This window comes from Folsomia candida, unplaced genomic scaffold (assembly GCF_002217175.1).
Source record: "Folsomia candida strain VU population unplaced genomic scaffold, ASM221717v1 Fcan01_Sc006, whole genome shotgun sequence".
Lineage (NCBI taxonomy): Eukaryota > Metazoa > Arthropoda > Collembola > Entomobryomorpha > Isotomidae > Folsomia > Folsomia candida.
Genome location: NW_019091198.1, coordinates 4,009,815 through 4,029,904, shown reverse-complemented (window position 1 = coordinate 4,029,904; position 20,090 = coordinate 4,009,815). Strand labels below are relative to the sequence as shown.

General features: G+C 36.3%; 4 protein-coding genes and 1 long non-coding RNA gene across 6 annotated transcripts; 3 read left to right on the top strand and 2 right to left on the bottom strand.

The window, feature by feature from the left end:
* Window positions 1-373: 373 nt before the first annotated feature.
* LOC118436059 lies at window positions 374-2,761 on the top strand. The gene is made up of 3 exons (XR_004835165.1): window positions 374-1,997; window positions 2,060-2,123; window positions 2,200-2,761. It is a non-coding gene; the product is annotated as an uncharacterized LOC118436059 (long non-coding RNA).
* Window positions 2,762-3,663: 902 nt separating this feature from the next.
* LOC110851417 (ADP-ribosylation factor 1) lies at window positions 3,664-5,997 on the top strand. Its single transcript, XM_022099187.2, has 6 exons — window positions 3,664-3,876; window positions 3,983-4,063; window positions 4,137-4,246; window positions 4,335-4,460; window positions 4,585-4,658; window positions 4,725-5,997. The coding sequence occupies exons 1-6, from the start codon at window positions 3,810-3,812 to the stop codon at window positions 4,813-4,815; spliced, it is 549 nt and encodes a 182-aa protein (XP_021954879.1). The 5' UTR covers window positions 3,664-3,809; the 3' UTR covers window positions 4,816-5,997.
* LOC110851414 (protein O-glucosyltransferase 1) lies at window positions 5,625-8,251 on the bottom strand. Its single transcript, XM_022099182.2, has 6 exons — window positions 7,872-8,251; window positions 7,615-7,804; window positions 7,344-7,545; window positions 6,960-7,238; window positions 6,664-6,896; window positions 5,625-6,593 (listed from the first exon to the last, which is right to left on the bottom strand). The coding sequence occupies exons 1-6, from the start codon at window positions 8,065-8,067 to the stop codon at window positions 6,407-6,409; spliced, it is 1,287 nt and encodes a 428-aa protein (XP_021954874.1). The 5' UTR covers window positions 8,068-8,251; the 3' UTR covers window positions 5,625-6,406.
* A 92-nt stretch (window positions 8,252-8,343) lies between these two features.
* Window positions 8,344-10,164, top strand: LOC110851415 (pyruvate dehydrogenase protein X component, mitochondrial). The gene is made up of 6 exons (XM_022099183.2): window positions 8,344-8,727; window positions 8,792-8,964; window positions 9,064-9,240; window positions 9,316-9,500; window positions 9,580-9,680; window positions 9,763-10,164. Exons 1-6 carry the CDS (start codon window positions 8,568-8,570, stop codon window positions 9,954-9,956), a joined length of 990 nt encoding a protein of 329 aa, XP_021954875.1. The 5' UTR covers window positions 8,344-8,567; the 3' UTR covers window positions 9,957-10,164.
* A 77-nt stretch (window positions 10,165-10,241) lies between these two features.
* LOC110851416 (vesicle transport protein SEC20) lies at window positions 10,242-12,080 on the bottom strand. Of its 2 annotated transcripts, none has more exons than XM_022099185.2 (6): window positions 11,894-12,080; window positions 11,379-11,669; window positions 11,104-11,309; window positions 10,932-11,039; window positions 10,739-10,860; window positions 10,242-10,667 (listed from the first exon to the last, which is right to left on the bottom strand). In XM_022099185.2, the coding sequence occupies exons 2-6, from the start codon at window positions 11,628-11,630 to the stop codon at window positions 10,480-10,482; spliced, it is 876 nt and encodes a 291-aa protein (XP_021954877.1). In that variant the 5' UTR covers window positions 11,631-11,669; window positions 11,894-12,080; the 3' UTR covers window positions 10,242-10,479. The 2 variants fall into 2 exon arrangements, with proteins under 2 accessions (XP_021954877.1, XP_035708573.1); XM_035852680.1 differs by having other exon boundaries at window positions 11,898-12,080.
* Between the last annotated feature and the right edge of the window lie 8,010 nt (window positions 12,081-20,090).

Genomic DNA, 20,090 nt, shown 5'->3' with positions numbered 1-20,090 from the left:
AATGTCACACCGTGATGAGCGAACTTTCCCTGTTCTGCTCTAATGTGGAAATGTGTTTGCACTGATACTGCTGCTGTTGACGAGGGTGGAAAAAGTGCATCCCATCCGACTGACTGTGTGTTTCGTCTGCCTGCATAGTGTGTTGGCTGGCTGGAGCTAAGTTAGTTAGCACTACTACTAGTTGGTAGAGAGTAAGTGGAGACTTTTCCCCGTGTAATGCTTATAATTTGGTGGGGCATAGTTTTATAGCGGTTAGTTGGTGAAAATACCACGCAATCGCCCGCCCGAATACAATCGATTGGACGGATGACGGAAAGCAATGTGAAATTCTCCTTTGGATTGGCCATGTGGATTTTTGGTGAAGAATTTTGCCCATTTCCTCCTCCTACCATTTCCGATATATTTATGTATTATTATAATACACATTTTTATATCTCTCACTACAATATCTCCATTTCTAACCTACACCACACCACCACCACCACCACCACCGCCACCGCATCATCACACTACTCATACTCTTAGTACCATTACTAAGACTGCAATCCCAACTGAACTATTAGTGGTGGTGTGGCCAAAAAGAAAGCAAAAACCCGTGCTCCTCATTTTCCGACGCATTTACACGTTTGTCTCCGCTGGAGAAAGTCTTCTGCGGCGACTACCCCGACTGCGAGCAGCAGCAGCAGTGTCAACCACATTATACTCGTCATTGTTTATTTGTTAAGGGTGCACCGCCGCCACCACTTCGCAGCATGTTGACAACTGACTCCACTCCATTCTGACAACATTCCGTTAATCTCTGTATTATGCAAAGTTGTACCAGCTCGTCCTCTTCTTTGTCTCAACGACAACCATCACTGCTCACATCCCTTTGACGACGAGGCAAAAATCGCACGAGATGTGCTCGCTCCACACCACTCGGACGAGGCATATTTAGCATTAGCATTTGCCTTCCTGGCTTAAAACAAATACTTGATAGCCTTTCGCAGATTGTCGAGTAAACCAGAGTAACTAACAAAGTCTAACGTGGAGAAAGCGGGAGGAGGAGGCGGCTAGGAGCCAAAATCTCGAATTTTTACAGAATAACATAACACTAAAATCTAACGCTTTCTTCTTCTCAGAAGGAAAAGAAAGGAGTAATGTCATGTCGTCGTCGTTGTCGTCGTCGTCGTGTTTCTACACTTTCTTTTTGGTTTAATAAGGGGATGGACTTGACACACGGGCCAATGCGAGTACGCCATCATCATCGTCGCCGTCGTCGTCGTCGTGTGTAGTATGTTAGAGACAATAGAGTGACACATGCAGTGCTGCTGCTCTTCCTGCTAATCAATGCGCCATACTCGCACTCTTTTCGTCGTCGAGATGCTCGTTCTTCTTTATTGCAAGCATTGATTTCGTTTCATTATGTTGCACCTTCCACCTCGCACTTTGAGTTTCCACTTTGAGTCTGTATTGCATTTTTGTTGGTTTTTTCCCTCTAAATGTAAGCCACCCTATCGGCAAGCCATGCACATGTAGTGCATTGCATTATATATGTGTACGATAAGCTGGTTCATTGTTATCCCTGACTTTCATCCGGTTAAAAGCTATGCCATCACTCATTTCATTAATCTGCACTTGTGCGTCTTGCTTTCTGATTTTGAATGGTTATTGCGGTTGTTCATTGGGCTTTGGATGGAAGCTATTTTCCTTTGTAGTTTCGGAAAAATAAGAATAAGAAGACCAGATTTGGATTAGAGTATACAAGTTGATGCTCAGTAACTGGTCGTCGTTCCTCAGAGGAGTGAGTGCCATACCGTACCATATACTTTGTTTAAGTAGTGACGTTCCAAGCAAAAAAGTGAGAGACGCACAAGAGCAGCAACTAATAATAAACAAGTGCTACTACATTATTCCATCACAAGTTTTTGTTTTTAAATATCAATTTTGCTTCCAGACCATAACTAAGCACGAGATGTGAAGCAAGATAAAAACGTATTGACAATCTCGTAAACATGGTAAAATTCAAATTAGATAGAAAAATGCAATTAAAAAATGAAATTGTAAATCCTTTCCTGAGGTGGAGGGAGAAAGCTACACGCTTTCCTTATTCCGTCCCAAGGATTGCCATTTATATTCAAAAAGTAAATTTGACACTTAGTCGATAGTGGAGCAAATTTAAATTTAAATTGAATTGCATAAATTACTTCTGTCACTTAGGAAATGAACACGTTTAGAAGTCAACCGCAAAACAGCTACCAGATACTGGATGGATGGATAGGGTTTGTAATGTGGGGAAAGCAGCTACTCCGAACTCTGAACGAAATTTTATCAACTTTACGTGCACGTAAAATTTGTTAGGTTACTTATTTCAGTGGCGACGCACAATTAGAAAGCCATAAATCTGTGAATACACAAAGTACGAAAATCAGATTTAAGTAGTTCTCATACATATATTCACTTTCTCTCTTCGTGGAAAATCGTTCATTCATTCGTAATGATGATGATGATGTTTACAATTTAAGACCATGCAGGTACATAGATACATATGTAAATACGTATATATTATGGTGTGTTTCCTCAAATACTTGCAAATTAAATGGTTATTTATATTTAAAAAATTAAAATTTCATATTTTGTATCATACATTCTTCAACTGCAAATTAAAACTGGTCATGAATTGGTATCCTCGAGAAAGCAAACTGCTCTGGCTATTCGTATCCGATTTAAGTCGAATGAGAGGCTTGCTGCATGGCTGCACAAGTTTCATTAACGCTGCACTTTGTTCAGTTTTTGGTAGGACGTGGTGGTCAGTCAAGTCAGAGTGTCACGGAGAATGGAAAAAGGGGACCTAGCTGGACTCTCTCCTCCTCCTACTTGGTGCAAGTTTCGTGCGGTGTGGGTGGTGGTGGTGGTGGATGGAGGAGAAAGGAGAAATGAGATGGAAATGAATTAGCTAGGCCAGGGATTGATTCGATTTTTCTTTTCAACAGAGGAAAGCCCAGAGGAGCAACTCGGGAATTAAAACTAAAAGCCACTCGCTTCACAATTTTTCCACCGTCTCTTTCTCTCTTTCTCCACAAAAGTGTAATTTCACCCACCGACCGACCCCAACTAAATCTTCGCCACCACCACCGCAATACTACTCCCATCAACCTTCCTTATGGACCAGCAGCCCTGCTGTACGTAGTGCACACAATTAAAAGTGATTTCTCCGCTTTCTTTCTCTTTCTACATATGTGGATTGATGCATGATGAACGACTGGGGGTTACCAAATTACACTTAATTTTACCCAAATATATATTTTTAAAAACTAATCACCATTATATTTTGTAAATTCTACTAACTGAGTCATGTTTACCCGAGAGAAAGTCGCTTTCATTCTACTTGCAAAAAGGGGCATTTTACAGAAAGTTGAGGTTTCTAACTCGGAAAAGTAGTCTTTTATCGCAAAATTGAGGCATGGGCTCCATCTCGACACAGAAACTGGCAGCACTTCTCCATCCAAGTAGAGGGAACAAACATAAAAATCGTTGTCATTATTCAATAAATATTGCCCAAATTACAAATCGACGTATTTTTAATTAGTAATTTAACCATCTGCAAAGGTAAGTTGGAAGGTTTTGTGACGCACAGGCTGGACGGACCGAGCTTAAAATTGGTTCATCCTATTCTGCCAATTCTCGTCTGACGGACACTCAACTGTTTTACTCGGTGGTGCCGACACGTCATTCCAAGTCGCAAATTAATTAAGTGCAAATTAATTTAACCTGTTTGTCGTCTAGGAATATCGCCTTCCCCGTCGCGAGTCCCACCCACAAAGTTCATCATGGGATTGACACTTTCCAGCGTGTTGTCTCGCCTTTTTGGGAAGAAGCAGATGCGTATTTTGATGGGTGAGTCAATTGACGGATGGCGAAAGACGGCTTTTTTAAATATGAAATATGCTTCATGTATGGTTATATTTTTAATTTAATTGACATGACTTTGGTTGGTTTACAGTGGGTCTGGATGCGGCTGGAAAAACTACAATTTTATACAAATTTAAGTTGGGAGAAATCGTGACGACAATTCCAACCATTGGTGAGTGAGTCATAAAATAATGACACGGTGTGGAAACTGGGTATTGACGCATCTTTGAGAAATCTTCTTTCAGGGTTCAACGTCGAAACTGTGGAGTACAAAAACATTTGCTTTACGGTGTGGGACGTGGGTGGCCAAGATAAAATCAGACCTTTGTGGAGACACTATTTCCAGAATACACAGGTAATATTTTTCTTTAAACATATCGCCTATTGATACCACGCCTCTAATGATAAGTAATGTCTTATTAATTTACTAATTGTATACGTAGGGTTTGATATTTGTGGTGGATTCCAATGATCGAGAACGTATAGGAGAAGCACGAGAAGAACTAATGCGAATGCTGGCAGAGGATGAACTACGTGATGCTGTTTTGCTCATCTTCGCCAATAAGCAGGTTTGTTTAGCTATAAATTTCGGAATAGTCCTGAAATATTAACGTATAATTCAAGGCAAAGCTTTGCTTAAACTTTGTGCACATCAAAAGTAACATATAAAATTTGAATCGTTTTTGCTTGTAGGATTTGCCAAATGCAATGAATGCTGCAGAGATAACGGACAAACTTGGGCTACATTCATTACGAAATAGAAACTGGTACATTGATATAATTTATTAGTATGAAAGTGTGCAGTATAGTAATCTTTTTATTGGTCTGTATAGGTACATACAAGCTACGTGTGCCACGTCAGGAGACGGTTTATATGAGGGTTTGGACTGGTTATCAAATCAGCTGAAAAATGCTAATCGTTAATTTATCAAATCGTCTAACTAAAAATCAAGTCTGGCTGTAAAAAAATCCATTTGCTAGGAAAATATTGTTTATAATGAATTAGTGAATAAGAAGTACTCGTTAGAACGAGTAATATCTTCCATAAACCTCCACCTCATAGGCAAATAAGCTCCAAAATCCGTATGTTGTACCAATTTGTCAATTCAACACTTGTATAATTTTTTGAAATCTGTAATCAAAGAAAATCCGATATTCTACCAAATACAATTTTACCATGAAGGTATTTTACCCTTTCCTAATCTATGTCACGCATATAAGAATGAAATTTATTGGTAATACATTACATATTATATAATATCAAATTGCTTCTTATTATTATTTTATTGGGATCGGAAGAATAGGCATTTTGCTTTTTGTGATGATACCTTCTAGGCAGACAAATATGCTGTATCATCTTGTACCTATGTTACTATATTTATGTATATCGGAAGGCGTTAACAATGAAACATAAAAGTAGATAATGGCACCGCGATAGAGTTTGTCAGTAGATGTAACATTGTTACCAACATAGGATCAAGGCTAAATACAACAAACGGAACAGATTGTGTTAATAATTTTCATAATTTTCCATTCAAAAAGTAGGTATGTAGGTAAATGTATCGGCGTGTGTTATCACTTTTGTTTTGACATCATCAGCATAATCAATTTTAGAGTATGAATATAGTTTCTCTAAGCTATGCTCCTAAATATATAGCATTTATATTCTATAATTTATTTGCTAAATGTTTTCCGTACGAGTGGAAACATGTTAAGCCAATGATGTCTGTTGCATAATTATTTATTAAATTACATAGTACTGGTATCCTTTCATCTAAAGAATTTGAACAATGAGAAGAAGCATTTTTCAAATTCCATCCAATAATTTAAATAATACTTCTAAGCTGACAACAGTTATAATACATAAAATAGTAGTAAAATAATTACAATAAAATAAGGTTTAGATTTAATTAAAAGTACTTGCGAATGTAATCAGTTAGGATATTAATGTTTATTTTCGTTCAAAAAAATGGCATAATGTAAGAGATAATAATATTGGTAAGCGGTTTTGCATAAAAGTTTGCGGCTGAAAATGTCGTACGACTCTCAATTTTTAAACATGTTTTATCTATCACCTACTGTCAATAAACATTCAATCGTATTTTATACTGTTTCCGTCCTGCTAAAAGTGCTCCGAAATCATCGAAACTCTTTCTTCATCAGTATGCATGGGGTTATTAGTAATAATGCTAGATGATAACTTATTGTCTAGTACAACTCTATGTAGTCTTTCTAAGTTACTAATTGTAAGAAAGAGTCAAATGACTTGACCCAAGTCACCATCACCGGCCGGCATCGAACGGTTTCTGTTGCTCAATGAATGAATGAACCAACATCTTTGTCAGGGTATTATCCAAACTTCAAGAAATTCAACACAAAAAAGACGAGATCACTCCATTCTATGCAACATGTTACATAATTTATAATTTTTGTCATTATTAAATTAAACAGACAACATGAGTAAATTGAGTAAAAAAGCATTATAAGTTGTTGACCAATAATTAAAGTGACAAAATCATAACAATTTAACATCTTCATGCTTTTTAACATCGTATACCAAAAGCTTTGAATATTTTAACAACAAAGTTTTCCAGTAGCACAATATATGTTTCATTTTCAAGTGTTTCTTAATAAAGCTGTAACCCCGTTCAGCAATGGACGCAACAAGTTGATCATTCTCTTTTGCAAATTGAAGCAGTGACCTAAAAAAATAACAATAAAGTTCACAAACTATAGAAGGAATGAAAACTAGATCTAAACTACAAGACTTACCTAAGTTCGTTAACATCAGAGTTTGGATTTACAGGGATGTAGTGTACCCAAGGCTTTAGCTCTGGATAAAAGAATTCGATCCAATCTTCACCAACATGGAAAACTGCAGATTTACACACAAACAAGTGCTTGAATCTAAAGCTGGCAGCAACTCCACGATAGTTGAACAGGTACTTGTACTTGCAGTGATCTTCAAAAGACACTTCTGTTGCTGCCGGAGCGTTCAGAGTGTCCTATTGAATTATATGAAAAAAATTATTCACAAAATAAAATATCTCAAATTAATCTCTTCCCACCGCGTCAGATTTCCAAGCTTGATTCTTTGTATATTGAGCGTCCACGAGGTCAGGATACTTTCTCGAAAGATAAATTAAAGCGTCTCTCTCTGATGATGTTCTTGATCCACGGAAGAATGCTTTTACTTCCTTTTTATCCCACGGATATTTTTTGGCTGCATCAGTAATGGATTGTCGTAATAAATCCCATCGACCAATCCCTTTAGGATAAAGCGAAATTGATGGCCCCCCCTCCCAGAATGTCCAAGCTGGATATATAATGTCTGCATAGTCCTTTGTCTGCATTATTTAATGTAATCAATATACATACACTGACTCGTAAATTTTTAAACGTCTCAAAACTGTCAACTGTCAACTTTCAACATACGTACGTACATTACATACCTTGCTAAAAGAAAATACCGGCAACGGTTCTGGAAAATGAGAAGAAATTTGAGGCCAGTCCGAAGTATTAACAACAAATTCCACGTTTGGAATATATTTGGCAATTTTCTTTAGAAAATGTTCAATTCCTTTGCACCGTGTGGGAAACTTGCAGGTTGAATCACGATACAATTTTCCGTCGATTATTTGATAAAATGATCCCCTATAAAGAATTGGAACGAAGTTCGACGTAATTGCACTTTCGCCTCACATAGTTATTTTTTGTGTCTACCTTGACCGAGCAGTTTGAACCAAGTGAGAGGTAATTCCTTCCTTAAACGCGGATAAATCTTGTTCAATAAGATTCCAATATAATGAGCAATTACCATTCGGTAGTGATTTTAGTTCTTTTGCTCGAACTGCATAATTATCCAATGCAGTCTCAACTTCCGTCAAAATATTATTCCACTTTTCGTTGTTTCCTTAAAAATTTTGGAATACTGTTATATTAAATTTCATAGACAAATTACAAATTAAATGATTTAAAACCTCTTGAATATCGCTGCTTCACTGCATCTCTAGAACTTGGTATTTGATTATTGTCAGCAGAACCTTGGACATCAGTACAGTCTTTATCCTCTTTTGAACAATGTCCCTGAACAGAGTCACTTTCTGCACAAAATCCCCACGAAAGAATTACAATTGTATAAACAATTATACAACCCGAAATACTTAATCGGCTCATTTTTACAAATAGTGTTCCCTGAATCAACAATTGACCTTGTAAAACCGCTTACAATTAAGTCTATGAAAATAACTTGTGTGACTTTGTGATTAAAAAATCTAATTTCATGCAAACCTAATTAAAAAATGTAATTTAATAATCGTATGGTGCATGCAAAACGGTTGACAGCAGTAAAAACAAAGTTTGTCAACCTCGCACCCGCTTCATCAGAGGAAGAAAGTGAGAATTTGGGCACACGGAAAGAGCAGCAGCTCCTTCAATGTTGTTCTGCTGGAGAAAGTTCAGACAACATTCGGTGTTCGCAATAATTTTCTAAAATTTCCTTTTTTCCCTCATTCCCATGAAATTTTAAAACGGTAGCAGCGGACAAGCGTGTTTGTCTAATCAAACACTTCCGCACTGGACAAATTTAAGATTCACTTTAAAACCATCAATAATCTTGCCGTTCAGTAGTCAGTAACTGAATTTCAGTTTAGTCAATTCCTTTGAGCTGCTTTGAAATGACGGGTGGACGACTCGTCGGGCCAGCGGTCAACCTGTACCTGAAACAATACGGGTTGAAGATAACTCAAATCACAGCCTCTGGACCGAAGGGATCCGTTTCCAAAGGGGACGTTTTGAAATATGTCAAGACCAATAAACTCCAACCCCTTCCACAAGGTTTGCAGTTTAATATTGTAATATGCGCAGATTTCTTAACTGATAAAAATTAAACTTTGCATAGATGCAGGCTCCATTTCTGTCAAGATCCCAAGTGCCATGAAACCTCCACCTTCAGCAACACCTGGGAAATTGGCATCCGTTCCTAAGTTGAGGAGGGTGGGCCCAGCTGCGTTTCATGAGGTTGAAATTTCAAATATGCGAAAAACAATTGCAAAACGTTTACTTCAATCTAAGGTGAGGTTCTTATGTTGTTGTTAAATAAATATAAAGCAACGACATTTGTATAATTACTAATCAGATCAAAGTAATACGCCAATTTTGTTTGATTTTTAGTCAACAATTCCTCACGCATACGGTATCGCGGAGTGCAATGTCAAAAATTTAGTTGCAATAAGGAAAAAATTGATAGCGGAGAATATGAAAGTTTCTGTGAACGATATTCTAATCAAATGTACGGCGAACGCTCTTTTGAAAGTTCCAGCTGTAAATTGTGTCTGGGAAGGAGATAAGGTGAGTGGAGAAATTGTTGATAATTTATGAAGATTGTATTTGTGATACTTACGCTACAATTTGTTCTTGTTACAGTTATCTGAAAAGAACGCTGTTGATATTGCTGTCGCAGTGGCAACTCCGAATGGCTTAATTACCCCCATTGTTTTCAATGTTGGAGATAGAGATGTTGTTAAAATTTCGGAAATGGTGAAAGTTTTAGCCGGAAAGGCTAAAAGTGGTAAACTACAACCAAATGAATTCATGGGAGGAACATTTAGGTAACTATTAAGCGATATGTCTTGAAGATAATTTGTACAAACTTAAACCTTATAATTCTGACTATTTTGTATGATTCAGCATTTCAAATCTTGGAATGTTTGGAATTCATTCGTTTAGTGCAATTATAAATCCACCTCAATGTGCAATTTTGGCAATTGGTGGAAACATCCTGTCGATTGGTTAGTACCAAACGTATTATATTATCAAACAATAAGCTCATTTGGTTAGATTAATGAATCAAAACTTGTGTCCTTCATATAGATGAAAATGGAAAACCAGCCACTCACGTGCAGCTAACCTTATCGTACGATGCTAGAGCAATATCAGATCAAAACTCCGCTAAATTCTTGGGAAACTTGAAACATGAAATTGAAAACTTGAGCGAATTATCAATGGGAATTTTCGACATGAGATTCAAAAAGGAAATGTTAGAATTAGACGCTGTTCTCAATTAACGTGTCAACTAAAGTCAACCGTGCGTGAATAGTAAATTTCCAGTCAAAGTTGTTAAATCAGGAACAATTAATCGATACCAGTGCTTCAATGATATTGCTGTGATTGGTAAAAAAAGCTGTTTTAATTCGTAATGAACTATACTTGTGTGTAGTAGTGACCCTTCCAAAACAGTTGAATAAAATACACAACTAGTAGTCGTCCACGATACAAAACTATAAAATCTATTCATTCATTCATTCATCGCTCATGCTCATGCAATATAAATTATCCGAATTCGTTTTGGCTTGTTTGATTATAGCTTAATTATTCATTTTGGTTTATTTGGTAATAGTTTTTTCGTCCGTCTAGTTCATCAAGGCAAAATACAATAATTTTTTCAAGTAGGATTGGCATTATTAAAAAAGTTTTATGAACACGACTTCACTTTGGTGAAACTTGGTACTCATAGTTGGATTATTAAGAATCAGAGTAATATCATCGTGCTGCTGAGCGTGAGGATTTGAGGTATAATCGAAATCGGAATTAAAATATCCTTTTCTGTACAACGTAGACCACACAGGCAAGAAAAAACACGAGAGCCAGGCATATCAATATCTTGTCCGTAAATTCTCGCCGCCCATACTTGGTTAACAATTTCTTACTAACTGAGATCAGGGAGTTTTGACTTTTGAGCTCCTCTTGATTTTCTTGTATCGCAGTTGACGAATTTGCTATAAAAAATAATTCAATATTAGTATACGTAGAACAGTCAGAAGTGTTCGTTATTAATTAATATATGTACCAAGGGTACCAATCGTTCCTGCGCTGCGTTGCACCGTTTCCAACAAAATCCGTCTGGAATGAAGCATGCTCTCAGTAGCCCCTGAAGAAATTTCTGCCGCACCGGCACCCCGTCTTCGAATTCTAATATATTAATCAATATACTATAATTAAACAATTATTCATTAAAGTTTCTTGAGATTAACAGCACTGACCCGTTATCTGCGAACGGACTACGAGACAGCGTAAACAAATCTTGGCGTTCTTTGGACGTAATTGCCAATTGAAAGTCTCTTTGTAATTGTTTTAGTGAAGTCTTTAAACTAAAATAATAAAAATAGCAATAAAATTTCAGTATTTAAATCAATTATCATAATCAATTGTTACCTATCCACAGTTAGTGTGTAAGTCTTTGCTTGATCAACCAATCTTGGGCTTGAAATTTTTGTATCCTTAACAGCATTCATATCATCCGAGATGTCAACCATTTCATCCAAAAGTAGCTTAATTTGAGCCATCAAATCGTAAATTGTGTCTTGATCATTAACCTTTTCTGGATCATGGATATTTCTTTCTCGGAACGTTTTGAGCAACTATAAAAGCACAACAAACGAATATTGAAATTGAAATTTTAAAAACAAGTCACAACCCTCTTTTCTCACCTGATTTGCTTTATATAGTAGGTTTTTGGATGTGACATCAAGTCTTGTGAAAGTATTGCGAATATCTGGAGAATCTTTGGAGAGGTTCTGTGAAGTAGTGGGAGGACTTGGATTTCTGGACGAGGAGGCAGATGAGGTGTTGCTGCTTACACTTGGCGTCGATGATCGATTAATTGTCACGTTTGGGGTTCGAATATACGTTATGGTCCCACCGTTGTGACGAATGTTGGGTCCTTGACCCCTTTGTGCCATCGGTCGGAATGCTCAGAAACGTTGAACAAACCACAAGACCTGACCAACAAACAAAAATACAACATTTAGATTTATACAAAGTAATACATAATATTCTTATTAATTTTGCAAAACATAGCTCAAATTTCAAGTGATCAGATTGCAAATTTTGGTTTAATAAGATAAGGTCTGCATATATATTTTGTTAAGGTCAAATAGTGTTGCACTTTGGTTTAATTCTATTTAATTTAAATATTGTGTATTGACAAACTTTAAAAACTCACCTACTGGCTTTTCACCCGAATTCCAAATTTGACTCAACTAAAAATCTTGAAATGCACTAATCACATACTTATTTATATTCCCTAATCATGCACGTCCTAATTTATTTCATTATTCCAAATTATTTTAATCACCGATCGAGAACAGTCCACTTCCTGGTCTGCTGGCTGGTCGGTTTAGAGTCAATGGTTTTTAATACGTGACGTGTAAATATTGCTTAAAATCTCCCACGATACGTAAAACTCGATGTGCTGTAAAGATTCGTTGCGTTGAGAATTTAATCTTTCAGGGTTTTTGAAAACTTTTACTTTCCATAATTCTGAAGTTTCCGAAAGAAACCATTACCGAGTCTGATATATCAACGAATTCAAAAATCTCAAAAATGAGAGTGGGTGCGGCTGGATGCATGCAACCGCATGCTATCCGAATTGGGGAAGTCGAGATTTTTTTTATGCAAAATTAGCAATATGTGTAAAGGCTCGCTCTCACTGTGGAGGCAAAATGAGATATATACATAAAAATCACTTTGGCAAAGATATCATTGCAAAGCTATCATTGAAATCATGCGTATTTGAACGGCTAGTTATGCAGTCCGAGGAAAGTGTTGAGTCTGACAAATTCCTTTTACTCCATATACAAGCAGTGTTTAGAAGAATTTCAAAAGTTGCAATAAAATAAGACAACGTCTGTGCAAATGTGTTACAGAACTCAACAACTGACACATGATATATGTCGCAAGCATGTCAAAGAATATAGTTCCCAACTATTTCCGGTTTAGTTATTCTTACAAATATATAAATCATTTGTATTAAAAACATGCATTTGTAGTAACGCATATTTTCATTGTAAACATGTTAAATACAAGAAATTTACTTATAATATTTTCACTTAAATAATTAAAAATACATAAACGAAGCCGTTAATTACCACACCATATATCGCGTTATGAAAAGAAAATTTTCGATTTCCGATTACATTTTCCTACGGACTATTTTTGCCTATGGACTATGTAAAACAAGGAGAATTCTTGTATAATAATAAGTGTATGAAATATTTATAATCTGGATCAGTCTTCTGGGTGGGCTTCTGCGTCCTAGTCTTCTTTTCGTGAAATGTTTTTCTATCATTCTCAAGTAACATGAATAACACGGGGCACGTACATATCTATAATGCATTCTCAAACTTTTGTGGATATCTTGTGGGAGTTTGGACAAGTTTAATAAGTAAATCATTATTGCTTCTCTTGTGAACTTCTTGGTGCGTCCCACAGCAAGTTTCACTCGAGTAAGAAAGCAAGCGATTGGTTTCTAGTCGCAATGATTCAATATTTCAAATAAATATATCCGACAGAGACGTAAGCAATAAATTATTATGTATCAGTTGAAAATATCTGTTTCGTAGTAGGTCAACGCTCAAAGTAAGTCGTGCTTCTTGCCCAGCAGATAACCATACCCCGGACAAATATTTTTTTATCCTACCCTACTCGTGTTGAGCTCAACATGAGTAGGGTAGGATAAAAAAATATTTTTCCGGGGTATGCAGATAACTGATAAACGATCAGATTCATTTCTTCAACGTACGCAAGAGTGAAACGTGAGTGCAGTGAAAACGAGATCTGTATTATTCTTGTTGCACAGTGCCACACTTATTATTTATAATACCAGAGATTTGCTATAAATTATCGGGTTAGGTTGGAGATGAAGAAATTGGTTGAAAGTTTTAAGTGGTTTAATCCTAAACATTAGATAATGGGAAAACAGGAACCGGAGGCAATTAATTTGAAACTATGATTATTTCATTGATCATTGTAAATACATATTAATGTATGTGTATGCTTATTTAGTGTGCTTACTGTAAGTGTCAAATTTAAATGGCTGGGTTAAATTACAATCTTATTGGTGCATCATATTTATTTATTCCTGATTCAATCGTGATTAAGTCCTCATGATAATTTCTTCTAAGCAGATAAATTAAGATAACATTGAAAGGAAGCATCGTACTTATATTTTCCATTTCCATAATTGGAGACAAATAGTTAAATTGTAATTTCTAAACTATAAAAGCTACATTGTTTTAGTTGAAGGGTTTACCGCTTGGAAATAAATGGTTAGAAAATGTGGTTAAACACCGTTCATTTATCTGAATGTTCATTTATCTGAATGTCGAGATTTGCATGCATGCATAATTTGCTTACAATTCCCTGGTATGTATGTAATATGTAATATTGCTGAGCTTAAACTATGCAATAATAGATGACTCTTTCAACCAGGACAAATGCGTGATTATTAATTCAGTAGCAGGCAGAATTAAGTATCTATCCGTAGGTTTTCAGATATCATTTCCATGTTGATTAATAAATACATACACACTCGAAAACGTGTCAAAGCGTTTAAAATAATTCGTCGGATGATTAGATTAATCAGATGTGTAAGATTTATTGCCAATATGATGATTCACCCATAATTTCCACGTAATTATTTACTACGCTTCCATCGAGTGAAAGCATGAATGCTTCAGATTTCCAATTCTGAACTGATTAAAATACTAATTTATATCATTACTTGCTACCATTATATGTAAATTATTTGGATTCTTATGATGCATTATGCATATCATATTTGCCAAACCTTTCGTGTTTGGGACAAAGCGTTTAATACATGAATTTACGTATGTAATATGTCCATTTGTTAATTGTTAAACTCTTGTATTATTTTTATGATATTTCTTTTAAACAATTCTATACTCTACAAAAAGCACTCAAAATTTTTAAAACGCAAAATGTGTTTAAATGACCACGTCTGCACCACAACCTAGCACCAAAATAGGCAGGTGTTTTGCGTTTTGGAAATTCCAAACGCCAAATGTCATGCGTATGTACAAATGTTTCACATGTCTCTCCCGAACTACTCATAAGCTCATTCCTCAATTAATTGCTACTTATTGTAACGCTTGCTACAAGAGAACACTACTTCCAAATTTATTAAGTGGGAAACGCTCATTCATCATACGAACAAAACCATCAATTCAACTGCACCCGACATATCGCTACACGGGTTCAACAATAATGACCTCCGTCCGACAAAAAGAACATCGGTGGTAGCATAATTACTCCCTTTTCTCCTCTCAGACAAAATAACAACAGTCTGCCAGGCATGATTGAGGGTGAAATTGTTCGAATATTAGCAGCAACCACGGCGTTAACAACGAAATCACTAAACCGATCCGTCTTTGTATTGATTTCAACACATTTCAATTGTTATTTTCTTGAACACCGCACACAACCCGTGGTACATAATTTGTGGAAATGAAAATATACCTCGTGACGCTTTTTAGGATAACATTAATTGCTGTAATCTATGCTATGTCATGACGTACTTACACGCATCCGCTAATGGAACATTTGATGTACATACATAAATATTGCAAATATTAAGCATTTTTGCATCATTCATGAAACCGAGTACCTTAATTGCGACCAATGACGACGGCTCATTGAACCAAATTCTTGGGGGTATTCGACCGGTATCCAGTCGAATCAAAGTAAGGAATTTGATTATATCTACGCCGCATCCTGACAAAGGCTGATCAACTATAATTGCAACTTTGCGTTCGAAACGTTCTCGCATGTTGAATGATTTAAGTCCGTTGCTAATTTCAGCGAATTCCATGTCGAGATCGAAAGACATATTTAATTGAACACTTGAATGGAACAAGGGTCGAGTTCAAAAAATAGTTTGTGTTTGTGACGTCAAAATTGCAAACACGATGAGACAAAAAACAATCCGTGTTGAATTCAACGTGCTGATTGATAACGGAACATAAATAAAATTCCACACTGCATGAACAAGTTTTTATCTCTTGCTGGGAGTTATTTGCTCGTAATAATAGTCAGTTCAAATTAACTGCGATTTTTGGTCGTCATTGTCAGGGTCAGATATTATTACTGTTGCTGGTACAGTTGGACGCAGTTTTCTGTTGTTTACTAGTCTCGTTATTAAATAGTCGCGTTATACATATTTGCATATATTAAGGCAGTCAATGTTATTTTTTATCAACGTACACTTTTTTCCACCATCAAATACTTTTATCGCCGTACATACATGATTAATATTATGCACATATTTGCTACTACTTCAATGCAGAAGAAAGTTGGAGCAGTTATAGTGAGTAGATGATTGTCAAAGGTTTAAAGATCACAAAAATGCAGGTTGTTTCCAGTTGGTTTTTCTAGGAATTAAAAGCAATTAATTGAATGTTTGATTGTAATGTCAATAAATGGAACTTATTCATATTCTGTTCCTACATGTGTGCACATATTTCGTTGAATTTGTGTTATCACATATTCTCATGAATTCCCATTGCTGATTATTTTTTATGCCGAATTCCTGAAAACGTTGGACAAATATGCACCCAAGCCTAGTAAATCTAATTAAGCACCATTACAAGGTATTGAGTAGATGTACGTCAAGTTCTGTTGAATAGTAGTGACACAGGTAAGGTGAGATATCTGTGGATTGGGTTTTGACCATGACGAAAGTTTGTGGCAAATGGAATCAAAGTCAGGAACGAGTCGTGTCATGAAGGGCATGTGTTCCTTTCCAAACCATTAGATTCTACTTCGAATCGTGGAATCCAGTTATCATGCAGTATTGGGTTCCTTAAGACCAAATTTGTGAGGGAAAATATCCCAACTTCCACAAATGGGTTTGCTCAAATGGAAAATATCTGTATTGAATTGTTTGTTATGTTAACCACCTCGCACTTGTGCTCAATCCTGTTTCATTATCCATTACCTACATACAACCACAAGCAGAAAAAACCTCACATTTAAATAGTACACGCTCATATTGCATTTCCTCCTCCCATTGGTGAGAGAATCTATAAATCTGGTCTTTTCTCAGAGGAATGAGATGGTTTGTGAAATAATGTGACGACTTTTGGTATTGGAAAATGTAATAACACCAAAATACAGTCTGACAAGAATGGATGTTGTCGGAGCATAAAATTGGACATTGAAAGTTTTGTGTTGTTGGAATGAATTCTAATTTTATGCATATTTGTCTCTCCAACAGAATACGAAGCATTAATGCCTCGTTCTTTTTTAAAAGAACGTCATCCAACTTATAATAAATCCGCTCTTTCGATTTGGTCCAATCTTTGTAGACATTTTCCTAAAAATAAATAACATTAGAATAACAATAACCTTGTAAAAAACGACTCAACATCATTACGCACTGACCTGAGAGAATGACGTTATCTAATGCAACGATAAAATCATGACTCTGCAAATCTGTCAACATTTCATGTCCGTTGCCCCAATAACTTTTACTTTCAGCTTGGACAATCTTGGCGTTGCAGCAATAAATAATCCTACATAATATGCCTTATTTACATGCATTTATACTTCTGCGGGTCATATATGATAGGCCTCAACATTTTTTAGATTCAGAAAATAAACACAATTTTCATTTTTCCCTTTGAGCACCCATTGAGCCTGACACCATGAAAGATTACCCAAAGATTATACGCTTTTTATCCAGTCAAGGGTTAATAAGGAGTCCAAGTCGGCAGGAGATCGTCCATGAGGCGATTAGGAGAAGAAAGTAAAGTTCACTTTTCAAAATATTGATAAAAACTTTAGAAATTCAGACAACCACAGTATTTATATACCTACGACCGAGTTTGTCGTTTCATCTCAATGACTGTGAGAATTCAACGAGCATTATGAAAGTGGTGAATGTTTGAGACGCCGACAAATTCATTGAGATCTCTACAAATTGTGTTTTGATCCCGCTGACAAGGTAAATTGAGGAAATCATTTATTATCTGGTCCATCACAGGGCAACAGAAGCCCTGGAGTGAAAGGAATGAGACAGAATGCACACAAAGTATGTATGTACATACTCGTATTAATATCTCCAAGCTCCAATGAACTGAAATGCACATTTATGTAGCCTTTGCAACTGACCATTTCAGGATACATGCAACATGACTATTTTTAATTTTGGAATCTCCCTGTTTTTGTTAGTTTGATCAATTGTCCAACTTGAGAAGGATGTTTTCATAACCATTTTAAATAATCATTTGTTAATTTAAATATCCATGTTGTAAGGTGAGGTTGTCCTGTGACTTGTGACGCATGAACATAAACTATGTACACAAAAATGCGATCGTCAGAGATGAGGAACTACCCAAAAACATGTGCGATTATGCATATAATGTATGCACGTACTAATCGGATTGCAAATTATATAAAGTGTTTTACTACGAATTACAAATACATACATCTAAGTGCTCCATGTTAATATGTTAATTATGAAGTAATGAGTCTCTTAAATAATGATGGTACATATGTCTCATCTCGCATTTCAGCATCTAAACTTACTACATATCAACAACAATAGTTTGAGCAAAAAATCTTACTTGGTTTGCAAGGCGCCAGGTCCTGTCACTTTCCATTGCATGGGCAAAATAATTGGAAACGTGGGAACTCTATGAGAATCCATTAATTTATTTGGCAACTTTTTGACGTACCTCACTCTCCAGCATGAATATTTTGAAGGCTATTTTGTAGCAATTTTTTAAATATTTTTGCAAAATTGTTACAACGGCTCCTTCCAGTCGGGATCATCTTTACATATCTGCGCAGTTTATTACGTCGTAATTTATGAGGTTAGAAATTACTCCATCATCAAGATTTATTGTTTCAGAGTGAATATTTCACATATTTGCATATGGGTGGTTCCATGAGAGACTCATCATGAGCATGGGATGAAATTAATGTTGATAGTTTATTAGAAATCATCAGAGGTAGTTTAGTGGTAGCTGGGGATTTATGAATTTGTATTTGCCCAGTAATGAAACATTGTATTGAAAGGTTGTGTGTGTGTGTGCTGTCACCCTTCTCGACGATATAAGATGAATTGTGTGGTCGCTTTTAACAACTGTTCTTACCATTGTTGGCCGAATACCACCAAGGCGTGTCGTACTATTGGCAGTGTTCGATCTCGCTCGTCAAGCAAATGGGGATTGCGGATAACTTTTCTCCAAAGAGAGTCGAGTAGTGACAGTGAGGACCACTTACCACTAACCAAACTGATGATGAATGTAAAGCCTATACAATGAATTGAGGGAAATAATTGAGATTTCGGGAGTGGAGACACAAGAGCTGTCAGTCATTAATGATGATGGATTGGCTTCATTTGCTCTGAATTGACAGTTGAATAATTTTGTACTACAGTTTTTCCAAAGTCTTTACGAGATCACGTTCTCATCTGCCCTTTAGCAATTTTATTCTGTAATAAATACCGCAATTAGGTGGAAGGGTTCAGTGCATAGTTTTATTTGAGATTGGGAAATTGGGGGGATGTTACCACCACACTGCTTTTCTGAATAATCGAAAATTTTAGGATTTTCTTGAATGTTTAAAACGACTTCTATTTCCTGTAATTGTCGAGAAAAAGTGGTAATATAGGCATGCAGAAGATAATAAATAAATACACCACGTCCTGGATAAAATGAGACTCGTTCTATTAAGAATAACTCGTAAAGCATGTGTAACTCTGGCTGATGGAACTGGTCAATGTTTCATCGAGTGCCTCTCCGTAGGTGAAGGTTTAACCTAAAGCAAGTAAAAGTGGCAGATCTGCTGGGCGGCTGTGGATTTGGGCATTGTCTGCATCTCATTTGTTTACTAAACTCAAACACAATCCACATCTGAGGTCTGACCATGAGCACACAAAAATCTGCTCTTCGTGTGTGATCAATCGGATGCCAACGTGGTCAAACAAATAGTGAGCATCTGACAATGAGCTGCCTTGGCTGCCCCGTGTCGCAATATAGATAATCTGGTCCAGTATAGATCCGATTGAGACATCTGCTTCGGGCAACATTATTATGTTGAATAAGAGACAAGCGGTTATTGTGTGCCGGTTCTTGGTGTGCCTACGTACTTACGGCTGGAAGTGGTACACATGTATGCACATTCATCCCTATCCACCATTTATGATGGATGAACTTTGACTCTGATCTTTGAAAGCAATAGTCCTTGCCTTCTGCCCGGCCAATTGTACTTCTTACCATTTGGGTAACCAATAATATCCATCTTGCTAGATTTAGATATTCAGATTCTCCTCGAATTGTTTATGGGTCAAGCATTCCTGGGAATATAAATTTGAAATGGATTTGCTGGACACCACG